This window comes from Clavelina lepadiformis, chromosome 1 (genome assembly GCF_947623445.1).
Source record: "Clavelina lepadiformis chromosome 1, kaClaLepa1.1, whole genome shotgun sequence".
In the NCBI taxonomy this organism is placed as follows: Eukaryota; Metazoa; Chordata; class Ascidiacea; order Aplousobranchia; family Clavelinidae; genus Clavelina; species Clavelina lepadiformis.
Window position 1 is genome coordinate 25852609 of NC_135240.1, and position 15203 is coordinate 25867811.

The 15203-nt window shown below is 40.1% G+C and overlaps 1 protein-coding gene and 7 non-coding genes across 11 annotated transcripts; all 8 read left to right on the forward strand.

The window, feature by feature from the left end:
• The first annotated feature begins 3229 nt into the window (after positions 1-3229).
• On the forward strand, positions 3230-3311 carry Trnas-aga (transfer RNA serine (anticodon AGA)). The gene has a single exon. It is a non-coding gene; the product is annotated as a tRNA-Ser (tRNA).
• A 76-nt stretch (positions 3312-3387) lies between these two features.
• Positions 3388-3469, forward strand: Trnas-aga (transfer RNA serine (anticodon AGA)). The gene has a single exon. It is a non-coding gene; the product is annotated as a tRNA-Ser (tRNA).
• A 564-nt stretch (positions 3470-4033) lies between these two features.
• On the forward strand, positions 4034-4107 carry Trnar-ucu (transfer RNA arginine (anticodon UCU)). Its single transcript has one exon. It is a non-coding gene; the product is annotated as a tRNA-Arg (tRNA).
• A 978-nt stretch (positions 4108-5085) lies between these two features.
• Positions 5086-5167, forward strand: Trnas-uga (transfer RNA serine (anticodon UGA)). The gene has a single exon. It is a non-coding gene; the product is annotated as a tRNA-Ser (tRNA).
• Positions 5168-5243: 76 nt separating this feature from the next.
• Trnas-aga (transfer RNA serine (anticodon AGA)) lies at positions 5244-5325 on the forward strand. Its single transcript has one exon. It is a non-coding gene; the product is annotated as a tRNA-Ser (tRNA).
• Positions 5326-5401: 76 nt separating this feature from the next.
• Trnas-aga (transfer RNA serine (anticodon AGA)) lies at positions 5402-5483 on the forward strand. The gene has a single exon. It is a non-coding gene; the product is annotated as a tRNA-Ser (tRNA).
• A 564-nt stretch (positions 5484-6047) lies between these two features.
• On the forward strand, positions 6048-6121 carry Trnar-ucu (transfer RNA arginine (anticodon UCU)). Its single transcript has one exon. It is a non-coding gene; the product is annotated as a tRNA-Arg (tRNA).
• A 2152-nt stretch (positions 6122-8273) lies between these two features.
• Positions 8274-14396, forward strand: LOC143469284 (solute carrier organic anion transporter family member 4C1-like). 4 transcript variants are annotated; one of them, XM_076966944.1, is made up of 8 exons: positions 8274-8749; positions 9074-9343; positions 9589-9768; positions 10442-10541; positions 10814-10935; positions 11065-11325; positions 11799-11994; positions 12074-12182. In XM_076966944.1, the coding sequence occupies exons 3-7, from the start codon at positions 9651-9653 to the stop codon at positions 11855-11857; spliced, it is 660 nt and encodes a 219-aa protein (XP_076823059.1). In that variant the 5' UTR covers positions 8274-8749; positions 9074-9343; positions 9589-9650; the 3' UTR covers positions 11858-11994; positions 12074-12182. The 4 variants fall into 4 exon arrangements, with proteins under 4 accessions (XP_076823059.1, XP_076823050.1, XP_076823068.1 ...); XM_076966935.1 differs by having other exon boundaries at positions 12081-12182; XM_076966953.1 differs by having other exon boundaries at positions 12086-12182.
• Positions 14397-15203: the final 807 nt, after the last annotated feature.

Here is a 15203-nt window from a genome sequence, read left to right on the forward strand (position 1 = left end):
GAAAAGTGCGATTTTATCAATTTGCATTGATCATTAAGCACAGTTGTCGTGGCCGAGTGGTTAAGGCGACAGACCCGAAATGTGATGGGCTCTGCCCGCGTAGGTTCGAATCCTGCCCACAACGCTGACATAAATTTTCTTTTTCATAAGTGATTCGAGAAAAGTGCCATTTTATCAATTTGCATTGATCATTAAGCACAGTTGTCGTGGCCGAGTGGTTAAGGTGACAGACTTGAAATCTGTTGGGATCTGCCCGCGTAGGTTCGAATCCTGCCCACAACGCTGACATAACGTCTAGTCGTAGCCAGCAAGCGAACTTGAATGGAATAGAGCACTGTTAATGGCGTTATTTCTCAAGGTTCGTACAAGCGTCACAGTTAGTTCCCACTCCCAGTTACTAAATGTTTTGGGTTCAAATCCCTGCCCAAGCGCTGGTCGTCTATTCTTAGAAAATAAAACGAAATTATCCTACAAGACTTTGAAAGTTTAAGTGTGCAACAAGACTCTACAAAATTGAAGTTCAGTAACACACAAAAATTTCAGTCCCACAATGAAAAAAGGTGGAAAGGTATAAATCTACCGATAAGGTTGGACGTAAGCGATGGCGCAGTGAAAATAGCGGAGAACAGCAAATCAAAGGTTTTCGGTTCAAGCCTCTGGCCATCCAAGCCTAGTCCAAGAAGATTCTGTCGCATAGTTCCCACTCGAAGGTAGGCCACTGAAGGTTTTGGGATCAAATCCCTGCCAAAAGGCTGGTCTTCTTTTCTTAGAAAATAAAACGAAATTATCCTACAAGACTTTGAAAGTCGAAGTGTGTGATAGGACTCCACAAAATAGATTTTAACTCACATAAAAAAATTTCAGTCCCACAATGAAATAAGGTGAAAAGGTATAAATGTACCAGTTGTCAGTGAAGTAAGCGATGGCGCAGTGAAAACATATGCTAGCAGCAAATCAAAGGTTCTCGGTTCAAACCTCTGTCCATCCAAGACTAGCCTAAGAAGATACCGTCGCATAGTTCCAACTTCCAGTTAGGTAACTCAAGGTTTTGGGATCAAATCCCGGAGCAAGCGCTGGTGTTCCTATCTTAAGATACGACGAATTATTCCTGAAAGACTTTGAAAGTCAGTGTAATAAGTAAGTAAAAATTTACTCACATAAAAATATTTCAGTCCCGCACTTTTCATGTTAAAAGATAGAAATCCCCCGGGTGGGTGGGTACACACACCAGCTAAGTGGAAATTTCAGTTAACAGCAAGGCAAAGGTTTGCAGAGGGCTTGCACTGCTTATCAGTCTTAACTTGTTATTTTGACTTAATTTACCTGCCGAATTAATGATCTGACTCCGTGGTTGCGTGCGGTTAGAATTCTCTAACCTAACGTTCTACTAGCCGAAAGCCTTTATGTTATTACAGATACAGTTTATCAGAAACAATCCTTTATTGTAGGAACTGTACAAATTCCGATTAATACACAATCACAAACTTAGCATTCACCATTTGAAACAAGTCTAAAACATTACAATTAACTCGACTAACGTAATACGTTCGTACGATTCTGTATCTCTGTCTGCGCGGTTACTCGCATATCAGTTCGAGTTTATAAAGCGGAGCGATGTGAACGGAAATATTCAACACAATATACACGAACATTTCAGAATGCGCGAACGATAAAATAAAGCGTTGGCAATGGGGATTATTTTCAGTTAAAACTCGGTTGTTATGAAATCACCTGGTAACGTACTAAACGGCGCTTTCACATGAAGTTATTTAGAGATAGTTTCCAAATATTATGCGACAACTGCAGTTTTCATCACTAAACAATACTTCAATAAATAACTGGCGAATACTTTCCCACGAATGATATATTGGTATTAAAAGTGGCTCCCAGGCCACTACAAGTTCACGGTTCAAACCCAGTGAAAATTCGGTGGACTTGGGTCGGTCGTTGGTCTAGACGGGGAGTCCAGCTAGGCCACCAGCTGGCCAGACTCCCGTCTAGAATGTAGAGGTTGGGGTCATTAAAATGCAGAGGTTGATTCAGCAGATGCAGAGTTTATCGGTCTTAACTTATGTTATTGACTTAATTAACCTGCTGCATTAATTATCTGACTCTATGGTTGCGTGCGGTTAGAATTCTCTAACCTCTTGTCAGCCGAAAGTTCTTATTATATTATAACAGATACAGTTTACCAGAAAAGGCTTTTATTGTAGGTGCTGTACACTTTCTCAATATTACGCATAACCAAAAACATAGTATTACCACTGCTAATAAGATGTCTATTGAATTACAATCACCATGACTACCGTAGTACGGTCGTTCAAATCTCTATAACTTTCCGTCTGCGCACTTCTCGCGCAGAAGTTCGAGCTTATAAAATATGGTGCGATGTGGCGGAAATATACGACAAAAAAGGCATTAACATTTCAAAGCGTGTGAGCGAGAAAAACAGTGCGTTTGCAATGCAAATTACATTCGGTTAAAGCTGGAAACAGTTTCTTGGAGTTTCTTGGAAAGGACCTGGTAACGTACTAAAAGGAGTTTTCACACGAAGTTATTCAGAGCAAGTTTTCAAATATACCAACGATAATTGCAGTGTTCTGAAAAAGCAAGTTCCTAAACTCCAATCACTAACTGGAAAACTCTTTCCCAAGAATGATGTGGTGGTATTGAACGTTTAAAAACTCCAACTCTTAACTGGAAAACTCATTTCCAAGAATGACGTAATGGTATTACATTTGCCACACAGGTCGCTACATTCCTCACCCGCTACGGAAGGAAAAAGATAACAATTAAAATGTAACATACTGAAGAGCTAGGCCACCAGCTGGCCAGACTCCCGTCTAGGCCACCAGCTGGCAAGACTCCCGTCGGCTTAGCCGGATTAGCGCGCTGGACTTCTAATCCAGAGGTGCCGGGTTCGAGACCCGGCAGGGATTATTTGGCTTAATATTTTAAAAAGCTAATCACTTAACTCTACATATTTTCATCGTAAATTGAGAAAACCGTTAACATCATCTTATTATCAATTTTATCAAGATTTTATCAATTTGCATTGAACATTAAGCACAGTTGTCGTGGCCGAGTGGTTAAGGCGACAGACTCGAAATGTGATGGGCTCTGCCCGCATAGGTTCGAATCCTGCCGACAACGCTGACATAAATTTTCTTTTTCATAAGTGATTCGAGAAGTGTGCGATTTTATCAATTTGCATTGATCATTAAGCACAGTTGTCGTGGCCAAGTGGTTAAGGCGACAGACTAGAAATCTGTTGGGCTCTGCCCGCGTAGGTTCGAATCCTGCCGACAACGCTGACATAAAATTACGTTTTCATAAGTGATTCGAGAAGTGTGCGATTTTATCAATTTGCATTGAACATTAAGCACAGTTGTCGTGGCCGAGTGGTTAAGGCGACAGACTAGAAATCTGTTGGGCTCTGCCCGCGTAGGTTCGAATCCTGCCGACAACGCTGACATAACGTCTAGTCTAGTCTAGTCTAGTCTAGTCTAATTTAGTCTGAGTCATATTTTTCAAAGCTTTTCACTTAACTGTACATATTTTCATCCTAAATTGAGCAAATCATTAACATCATCGTCTACGTCTTCATCGTTGCATGTATCTGTGAATGTTACACAGTCACGAGCGAAAACCACCGTGACATTAGTCCTAAATTAAGCCGTTTACTGGTTTTGTTGTAAGTATTATTAGAACGGAGATCCATATAAAACATCGAGGTCAGGATGGACGAATGGTCTAAGGCGCCAGACTCAAGCAGAGGCTTAGTCGCTTTGTGCGGCTCTAGGGTGTTCTGGTCTCCGAATCTAAGCGTGGGTTCGAATCCCACTTCTGACAGTAGTTTTGGAAAGTTTTACTTCACATATATGCTAACTTTGTGTCGGATTGCATTGATGTGAACAGTAAAATTGAACATTGCGAAATTTATTTCTTAGTTCCACAACGGTTCGATCAAGTAATTTTTTCCGATTTTCTAGACTGGATCGTTTTTTAAAGGGTAAAAGGTTGGTATGAGTTTGTCTCTGTGGCGCAATGGATTAGCGCGTTGGACTTCTAATCCAGAGGTTCCGGGTTCGAGTCCCAGCAGGGATGATTGGCTTAATATTTTAAAAAGCTAATCACTTAACTCTACATATTTTCATCCTAAATTGAGAAAACCGTTAACATCATCGTCTACGGCTTTTATAAAGTAAATCTAGAAAGAAACAATCTGGATTGGTGCGTTGTATTTATCCTCGATTAAACATCGTTGCTTGGATCTGTGAATTTTATACAGCCACGAGTAAAACAACCGTGACATTAGTGCTAAATTAAACCTTTACCTAGTTTTGTGGTAATTATTATAAGAACGGAAATCCATACAAAACATCAGGGTCAGGATGGCCGAGTGGTCTAAGGCGCCAGACTCAAGCAGAGGCTTAGTCGCTTTGTGCGGCTCTAGAGGCGTGAGTTCGAATCCCTAGTAGTAGACTAGATATCTGTTGAGATCTGCCCGCGGATGTTCGAATCCTGCCGACAACGCTGACATAAAATTACGATTTCATAAGTGATTCGAGAAAAGTGCCATTTTATCTATTTGCATTGAACATTAAGGACAGTTTTCGTGGCCGAGTGGTTACGGCGACAGACTCGAAATCTGATGGGATCTGCCCGCGTAGGTTCGAATCCTGCCGACAACGCTGACATAAACTTTCGTTTTCATAACTGATTCGAGAAAAGTGCCATTTTTTTATTTGCATTTGACATTCATCACAGTTGTCGTGCCCAAGTGGTTAAGGCGACAGACTAGATATCTGTTGGGCTCTGACCGCGTAGGTTCGAATCCTGCCGACAACGCTGACATAAAATTACCTTTTCATAAGTGATTCGAGAAAAGTTGGATTATATCTATTTGCATTGAACATTAAGCACAATTGTCGTGGCCGAGTGGTTAAGGCGACAGACTAGAAATCTGTTGGGCTCTGCCCGCGTAGGTTCGAATCCTGTCGACAACGCTGACATTAATATTCTTTTTCATAAGTGATTCGAGAAGTGTGCGATTTTATCAATTTGCATTGATCATTAAGCACAGTTGTCGTGGCCGAGTGGTTAAGGCGACAGACTTGAAATCTGTTGGGTTTTGCCCGCGAAGGTTCGAATCCTGCCGACAACGCTGACATAAATTTTCTTTTTCATAAGTGATTCGAGAAGTGTGCGATTTTATCAATTTGCATTGATCATTAAGCACAGTTGTCGTGGCCGAGTGGTTAAGGCGACAGACTAGAAATCTGTTGGGCTCTGCCCGCGTAGGTTCGAATCCTGCCGACAACGCTGACATAAAATTACGTTTTCATAAGTGATTCGAGAAGTGTGCGATTTTATCAATTTGCATTGAACATTAAGCACAGTTGTCGTGGCCGAGTGGTTAAGGCGACAGACTAGAAATCTGTTGGGCTCTGCCCGCGTAGGTTCGAATCCTGCCGACAACGCTGACATAACGTCTAGTCTAGTCTAGTCTAGTCTAGTCTAATTTAGTCTGAGTCATATTTTTCAAAGCTTTTCACTTAACTGTACATATTTTCATCCTAAATTGAGCAAATCATTAACATTATCGTCTACGTCTTCATCGTTGCATGTATCTGTGAATGTTACACAGTCACGAGCGAAAGCCACCGTGACATTAGTGCTAAATTAAGCCGTTTACTGGTTTTGTTGTAAGTATTATTAGAACGGAGATCCATATAAAACATTGAGGTCAGGATGGACGAATGGTCTAAGGCGCCAGACTCAAGCAGAGGCTTAGTCGCTTTGTGCGGCTCTAGGGTGTTCTGGTCTCCGAATCTAAGCGTGGGTTCGAATCCCACTTCTGACAGTAGTTTTGGAAAGTTTTACTTCACATATATGCTAACTTTGTGTCGGATTGCATTGATGTGAACAGTAAAATTGAACATTGCGAAATTTATTTCTTAGTTCCACAACGGTTCGATCAAGTAATTTTTTCCGATTTTCTAGACTGGATCGTTTTTTAAAGGGTAAAATGTTGGTATGAGTTTGTCTCTGTGGCGCAATGGATTAGCGCGTTGGACTTCTAATCCAGAGGTTCCGGGTTCGAGTCCCGGCAGGGTTGATTGGCTTAATATTTTAAAAAGCTAATCACTTAACTCTACATATTTTCATCCTAAATTGAGAAAACCGTTAACATCATCGTCTACGGCTTCTATAAAGTAAATCTAGAATGAAACAATCTGGATTGGTGCGTTGTATTTATCCTCGATTAAACATCGTTGCTTGGATCTGTGAATTTTATACAGCCACGAGTAAAACAACCGTGATATTAGTGCTAAATTTAGCCTTTACCTAGTTTTGTGGTAATTATTATAAGAACGGAAATCCATACAAAACATCATCGTCAGGATGGCCGAGTGGTCTAAGGCGCCAGACTCAAGCAGAGGCATAGTCGCTTTGTGCGGCTCTAGAGGCGTGGGTTCGAATCCATAGTAGTAGACTAGATATCTGTTGAGCTCTGCCCGCGGATGTTCGAATCCTGCCGACAACGCTGACATAAAATTTCTTTTTCATAAGTGATTCGAAAAGTGTGCGATTTTATCAATTTGCATTGATCATTAAGCACAGTTGTCGTGGCCGAGTGGTTAAGGTGACAGACTTGAAATCTGTTGGGATCTGCCCGCGTAGGTTCGAATCCTGCCCACAACGCTGACATAACGTCTAGTCGTAGCCAGCAAGCGAACTTGAATGGAATAGAGCACTGTTAATGGCGTTATTTCTCAAGTTTCGTACAAGCGTCACAGTTAGTTCCCACTCCCAGTTACTCAATGTTTTGGGTTCAAATCCCTGCCCAAGCGCTGGTCGTCTATTCTTAAGAAATAAAACGAATATATCTTACAAGACTTTGAAAGTTTAAGTGTGCAACAAGACTCTACAAAATTGAAGTTCAGTAACACACAAAAATTTCAGTCCCACGATGAAAAAAGGTGGAAAGGTATAAATCTACCGATAAGTTTGGACGTAAGCGATGGCGCAGTGAAAACAGCGGAGAACAGCAAATCAAAGGTTTTCGGTTCAAGCTTCTGGCCATCCAAGCCTAGTCCAAGAAGATTCTGTCGCATAGTTCCCACTCGAAGGTAGGCCACTGAACGTTTTGGGATCAAATCCCTGCCAAAAGGCTGGTCTTCTTTTCTTAGGAAATAAAACGAAATTATCCTAAAAGACTTTGAAAGTCGAAGTGTGTGATAGGACTCCAAAAAATAGATTTTAACTCACATAAAAAAATTTCAGTCTCACAACGAAATAAGGTGAAAAGGTATAAATGTACCAGTTGTCAGTGAAGTAAGCGATGGCGCAGTGAAAACATATGCTAGCAGCAAATCAAAGGTTCTCGGTTCAAACCTCTGTCCATCCAAGCCTAGCCTAAGAAGATACCGTCGCATAGTTCCAACTTCCAGTTAGGTAACTCAAGGTTTTGGGATCAAATCCCGGAGCAAGCGCTGGTGTTCCTATCTTAAGATACGACGAATTATTCCTGAAAGACTTTTAAAGTCAGTGTAATAAGTAAGTAAAAATTTACTCACATAAAAATATTTCAGTCCCGCACTTTTCATGTTAAAAGATAGAAATCCCCCGGGTGGGTGGGTGGGTACACACACCAGCTAAGTGGAAATTTCAGTGAAAAGCAAGGCAAAGGTTCACGGTTCAAACCCAGTGAAAATTCGGTGGACTTGGGTCGGTCGGTGGTCTAGACGGGGAGTCCAGCTAGGCCACCAGCTCCGAGACCAGCTAGCCAGACTCCCGTCTAGGTCACCGGCCGGCCAGACTCCCGTCTAGGCCACCGGCTGGCCAGACTCCCGTCTAGGGATTGGTGCGTTGTATTTATCCTCGATTAAACATCGTTGCTTGGATCTGTGAATTTTATACAGCCACGAGTAAAACAACCGTGACATTAGTGCTAAATTAAACCTTTACCTAGTTTTGTGGTAATTATTATAAGAACGGAAATCCATACAAAACATCAGGGTCAGGATGGCCGAGTGGTCTAAGGCGCCAGGCTCAAGCAGAGGCTTAGTCGCTTTGTGCGGCTCTAGAGGCGTGGGTTCGAATCCCTAGTAGTAGACTAGATATCTGTTGAGATCTGCCCGCGGATGTTCGCATCCTGCCGACAACGCTGACATAAAATTACAATTTCATAAGTGATTCGAGAAAAGTGCGATTTTATCAATTTGCATTGATCATTAAGCACAGTTGTCGTGGCCGAGACAAATGGGTGATCAACAACCAAGCGAATCGTTTATTAGTTAAGATCATGTCGCTTCTATGCAGTCTGTCAGTTTCAAAGTTATTAAATATAGAAAAGCTTTCAAACAAACTTACTTAAGGTTGGTACTTTTACAAGAGAAAAAAACAAAAATAACGTACCACGCTGTAACCACCGCAATTATAGCATAACAAGAGGTAGGCCTAGACCATAAGGCTTATATTTTCAACTTACGTCATGAGCTTCACGTACCAGCTCCTTAAGACAGAGTAATATTGCGTTTGAGAATGAAGAAAACACACAAGATGGAGAAGGATCACGACGACTCATCGGATGGTGACAACCACTCAGAGGATGTGGATGATGGACCAAGTCCGGAGGAAGGAGATTACAAGTTGTTCTGGTTCCTTAGGATCCCGTTCCTCCAGTTCCTGAATAATCCTAACGGCCTTATCGTTATTCATTGTTTATTCGGGATTGCTTCAGGTCATGGACATTACCATAGCGTAGCGAAATATTTTGTACTGTTTTTTCATAAAGGGATGAAAAGCTGTAGCAATACAAAAACTTCCCATTTTTCATTGTTGCACACGGGCAACCAGAATTACTGTACAATAGAAACGATTATAACTTAGAAGAGAAAAAACAAAACAAAGATCTTACTTCAGTGAATGAAGGTTAAAATGAATTTAGATGGCAGATTACTGTATAAACATCAGGTTAATACCTGGCAACGTTTAAACTTGGATTAAACGTATCTTACAGAAACATCTTGTAAATCTAATTTTAAACAATTTCTGCTTTAATTAGGTGCAATGTCAAGTGGAATAGCGAATATCAACGTGGCAGTTCTCGAGCAGCGGTTCGGTTTGAATAGTTCGGATTCGGCGTTGATCGTTGTCGGATACGATATTGCATAATTTTGCGTCCTCACCGTTTTCGTCACCTACTTTGGGGGGAAAAGGCATCGACCGAGATTGGTGACCATCGGGTTTGCAACTTACGGACTAGGATCGTTGGTCTATGCCCTTCCGCACTTTCTCACCGCTCTTTATGAGTTTGGAGGAAGCAACTTGGAAGGTATTTCTCTTACTTTAAAATCGATTGATTATTTTCATTCCAACTTTGTTATTAATTAAGCCTACTAATAACACTTTGTAAATATAGACCTACCTGCTACGGAATAAGCACTCTATACACGAGATATAGATATTAACTTAGTATCCAAATAATAATTTTAAGTAAAGATTAAATAGGATATTTTGGAAACAATTAATCTGAATGAAAAAAATTAAATTCATTTATTTAACATTTCATCTTTGAAGTTATTTGCATCCCGGACTCTGAGATCGTTTGTGACGAAAGCAGGAAGAATTTGCGTTACAACATGTACATCATTCTGGTCGGCCAGTTGCTCATGGGTAGTGGAGTGACCCCGTTCTACACCCTGGGTCTTGCTTACATCGAGGACAGCGTCTCGAAACGGTCAGCCTCGATATACTTGGGTGAGTGAACCAGCCCGAACTAATTTACATAAATATTCATTACGTTTTTATACGCTTGAATCTGTGCAATCATGCACACCTGGGTGAATGCGTGCGTGAATGCATTCACAAGCGCATGCATTCGTGCACATGTGCACATCTATACTCAGTCGTGGGATTCAGATCGGCTGGTGCTGACTGGTTCTAGGAATTTTAATGGCCTCCGCGAACCGTTTGTTAAAAAGCGTATGTATGGGCCTATGTGTATATCGGCCCCGGGTCAATATGATATGCTGCTATAGTGAGAGAACTGAATGTTAAAATATTTGAATCCCACAACTGCCTATAGGTCCTTATATTGTTCTCTTAAAGTCAATCACTCTCTTTTGCGAATAAACAATGATAGAATGACAATGTAAGAATAAACCAACTTCACCTTTTAAATAATTACAACCTATATAATGATCAAGTGTAAAGACACTAAATCCTATACTGGAAAGTTACTATACCTCCACACTGATGGTGACTGAAAATAGATAACTTCTCTCCCAGAAGTGTACTTGGTATAGTGCAATATATTGCTTATATTCCATCGCATGCGGTTTGATAGATATGGTACTTGACACTATTTAGTTATTACATTAGTGTAAACACTGAGGCTTTTGGAAATAAGCTTATACGAAATGTTTTCCAGGCATTGCAAATGCAGCATCAGCACTAGGACCAGTAATCGGTTTCATAGCAGGTGGAGTTATTTTATCCGATTATTACGTCGATTTCGACAAAGTATCTGAGTAAGTTGCTTGACACACCATATAAGCTACATAAATGGTCATAAAATTTTGTAACCATTGTAGCCTGCATTGACAGATAACGACTTCATAGTAAATAAATAACTGCATCCCGCATTTACGGCTGCACCCTGCAACCAATTGTAAGTTTATTGCAGCAGGAGCCAATCAACAGCCGTGAATGATTTGTAAATATCTCAGCGGGATTCAAAACTTTATCAAACGTACACATCTGCTGTAGAGGTTCTAATATAAGTAAACGTTAAAAATTTTAGACCCCCGCTTCCTAATTACGACCCAAGATGGGTTGGTGCATGGTGGGTATTTCTCTTGGCGGCTATGGAGTTCACTTGGCTCCTTGCGGTACCCATGTCAGGATTCCCAAAACAACTACCTGGTACGTTTTTCGTAATGACTGTGTCTAGTAATCAGGCTTTACATAATGTTGAAGGTGTTGTGCTTTACCTGGTTTTGCAACCAGTAGCGCTTCTTTATTTCGTTTGCTCATTGTGTTATTTGCAAATAGGAACAGCGAAGAACCGGAAAAACAGGGTCTCCGAAGTGCACCAAAACGGGGGCGCTCAAATCGCCAACAAAGACGGTTTTGGTTCCTCCTACGAGGACCTGCCCCGCGCCATCGTCACCCTACTGAAAAACCCTACGTACGTCATAATCACCGTCTGTGGATGCTTGCAATCTCTTCTGATCGCCGGAACAGCGGCTTTCTTTGCCAAGTATATTGAAAATGCTTTCCGAATGTCTGTAGGCGACGCAGCTGTACTGTCAGGTGACTAATTGTAGGCTGCTTATGAAGGATTATAAGTTATATTTGCTTTGCTTTGTAGTGCGCAAAGTTAATCTAGTATAGGTCACAGATAAACCAAACTCGAATCAAATAAAACGGAAATAAGCATAAACTTTTTTTTTCCAAACTGGAATAAGACGCTACAACGATGGACTCCGCATTATTGACTTCCACATTCGAGACGCAAACAACCCTTTTAAAGAACTTGAGAATAACAGCATAATTAAAATTCTTGTATTTCAGTTTATACAGTAAAGTTCTAGTATATTGTTTTATGCCTGACAAGTTCGTTTTTGGTAATTTTCTGGCTTTGTAAACTTTTTTTTGTTATGTCCTCGTTTAATTAGTTGTATCTGTTTTTGTTAATTCGATTTTCGGTTATAAGTCTATTATTTTTCTATACACTAGACTCTTAGGTTTTTCCGATTTATCAAGTTATAAATCATGTGTTTTAGGCGCAGTTAGCGTGCCTGCTGGTGCAGTTGGGAACATTTTGGGAGGACTTTTGATCTAAGTTTATACTTTTAAGTGGAAAACACCAACCATGCTGAAATATTGCTCATTTGCTGTATTCTCGGTGGCTTGTTTGTCATGCTGCTTCCTTCTGCACTGCAGAGACACACAAATAGCAGGAGTCAATGTGCCTTATAGGTAATTCGTGCTTGAATGTCAATGATATCTTTTTCTGCCGGTTTGGTAAAATTTAGTTTGGTAATTCAAACCATGGTAGGCTATAGTTTAGGCTATGACGGATGCAAAAAATTTCCGATCTGTTGAAAACATTTCGGCATTGGGAATACCAACTGTTTGGAAAATTAGTCATTCAACTAAAGATAGGTTAATTTCTATAGTTTTTACCTAATTGATAAATTCGACTAAAGAGACCATTATTAACTTTGCAGTGACAGTTCTTTTAATTCTGTAACTTCCACCAACCTGACGTCATCCTGTAATAGTCACTGTCCCTGCCAAGAAGCTTACTACATCCCGGTATGTGGTCCCGAGGAAGTGACGTATTTCTCAGCTTGCCAGGCAGGATGTACCGAAGTGAATTACTTTGTCCAACCAACGGTGAGCAGCTTCGTAGGGATTCTACCTCAACCAAAGGAACAATTAGGCTGACTAGTTTGAGGCAGTTCAATTTATCTTGAAGGTTAATTTTATTCAGGTTTACAGCAACTGCAGCTGTTTCCCGAATTCAACAGACGAGGCTGTCGACGGTAGGTGCCCATCGCCATGTTCAACTCGAAGCGCGTTCCTGGCGCTGTCGTTTTTCATGGTCATGTTCACGTTTTCCATCTTCACACCTATGCTGGTATCCACTTTCAGGTAAGATCTGATATAATTGCATGGTGACACCACATCACCATCCCTGGGATATTCTAATTTCCTGTCCTAATGACAATGCTCAGCGAAATGAGAATAATGCATTTCATTTTATTTTCATTTGCAGCATCGCAATCACAGCAGCTTGGAGCAAAACATGTTTGAATATATTAATACTGTGTCCCGAAATCATACATTAATACATTTTTTAAATTAAGCAAAATAGGTCGATAGCCTACGCCACTAACGTTTTAAAAAATCAGAAAGGAGGCATTTATTTGAAGTTCCAGTTACAAAAAATTCTCGACGCTTTCATGTACGGCCTATTATAAGTTATAATATTCGGGATAACATTCTTAATACCAAGCATTTTTAGGATTGTGCCAGAATCACTTAGGTCGTTTGCCTTGGGTTTGGAATATTTATTTTACCGTGCTTTGGGGACAATACCAGGACCAAATCTCTACGGCGCTTTTATCGATGCCACTTGCCTTTTATGGCAGGAAACTTCATGCGGTGACAGGGGATTCTGTTGGACGTACAATAACAGAAACATGGCTCTTACTTTTCTTTACCTATGTAAGTTTTCTGTGGCGCTTTCTACATTATTTGCTTATTTAGTTTGAGCTTATAATATTGTCTACAAATGGCAGGGTCCCATTCAAGTAGCTTATATTGGAGATATTTCGTGTGTTTCCATGCTTATAGCCAAAGTCGGGATGTATGCCCAAATGAATCTATATCGCTATGTCACATAACGTTACTATGTATATCTTTTTTGACGAAAATATTTGCGTATGCGATCTATGTTTTTTGGTTAAAATTTAAAAATGTACACAGCTAAAATGTATCTGTATAGTCTACTTTCTACTAATGTGGTGAACCATTGACGGATTGATAAGGAAGAAAATCATGATTGTACCAAACATAGGTGATTGTCGCCCTTATGCAGTAGGCTGTACTACACATCATACTATACGCAGTTTACTGCCGCATGTGGACCTATTACAATCGTTTATTTTTGCGTATGAAAACACTTTTGAAACCTCGGTGCTGTTTTGCTGAGGTTAGTAATGTTTCGCTATGCTCGTTACACGATTTTCATTGCAGCTGTTGTTGGCAACGGTCTCTCTGCTCTATTGTTTCTTGTGGGGAGCTTCACTTACAAGCCCATGTATGTGGCCGAGTGTTCAACTGACATGGACACTGTTCAGCTTTCAACTGACAGTGACAAAGATGGCAACAAGAAGAGCAAAGGTCACACAAATTATCCTTCCTACGACGGAAATTTATACGAAAATGCTAAATTAAACGAGGACTGTACAAAACTCTGAATCGTTATTTTAGCCTTTATATTTCTTGGTTTAAAACAGCAAACTTTTGTAAAAGAATAAACTTTAGCTTGTAATCTCTAGCTCGTAATCTTTAGCTTTCACATCGACTTGGTTTGCTGTTGAAAGTACCAGTACTATAATTTTGTTGTGTTTGTAACTGTTGTGATTAACAGTTCTAGACAGAGGTGTGAATTTTACATAGATTTACGATTATTACGCCGTTCTCTTTAAATCGGAAGGAATTGTGTGGAGTCGAAGCACAGCGCTGTGGGCTTAATTGCTTAATTTGGTAAAGTCCTATTAACCCATTCATAAGGAGTTGCATTGCATTAGCCTGTAAGGTAAATTATAATATGATAGCCTAATAGTCCTAGGCTCATTGTGCGCTGTAATTGGTGCTTTTTTTCATGCAAATAAAGCGGCCGGTATTGCGATATTATGTGGAAGTTGTAAAATGCAGAGTAAGACGGTATCCTGGTTGATTTGGCTGGTTTTAGGTTGACAATGTCAAGTTTGGTAAGAGCCGTGAGTTAGATGTTGGTTGCAGATAATTGGATTCTGAAGTTAGTATTTTTGCTTCAGTAATAACCTTACTCAACTTGGAGTTTAACTTAAGTATTTAGAACACCACACTTAAAGAACAAAAATATTTTCTTCAAGGATTTACTTTACACTTTCAATATCGAAAATTGGGCTATCTAAACGGTCGGTTAAGTCAGTTGTCTAACTGCACAATTAGGCAACTAAGTATCTTATTAATTCAATCCTCCATGCAATGACATATAATTTCTTAAACGACTTTATAAAAAAACGGGATATGCATTCTGAAAACAAACAAGCAAAATACATTTTCTGGTTTTTGTTATCTTGATCAAAATGGCTTTAGCGGTTATGGGAGAAGCGTAAAATGAAACAATTGCAACGCAGCATCATTCCATTTGCTCCCGAAGTTGGCAGAAGTAATTGAATTAGAGCTCTCATTAATTGACAAAGTTGTCTAATGTCATAACATAACCAATGCTGTTCGGAGCGCTATATGAGCGCAGGCTAAACGGGAAATAACGGTAAAATCTGCAAATAAGAAGAAAGCAAAAATACCGTAACATACTATGTAGGCAGTATTAGGCTCCACGCGTTAGCATTTGTCTTAAACTTCTTACAGCCATGTACTACTTGTACAGAAGGTGAGAATTTTAAAAT

Excerpts from the sequence above, each read along its gene's own strand:
- LOC143469284 (XM_076966928.1), top strand. The coding sequence starts at position 11,888 with ATGCTGAAATATTGCTCATTTGCTGTATTCTCGGTGGCTTGTTTGTCA. Across the intron at positions 11,995-12,245 it reads GGAGTCAATGTGCCTTATAG|TGACAGTTCTTTTAATTCTG; the intron begins GTAATTCGTGCT and ends TTAACTTTGCAG. Across the intron at positions 13,249-13,779 it reads TCTTACTTTTCTTTACCTAT|CTGTTGTTGGCAACGGTCTC; the intron begins GTAAGTTTTCTG and ends TTTTCATTGCAG.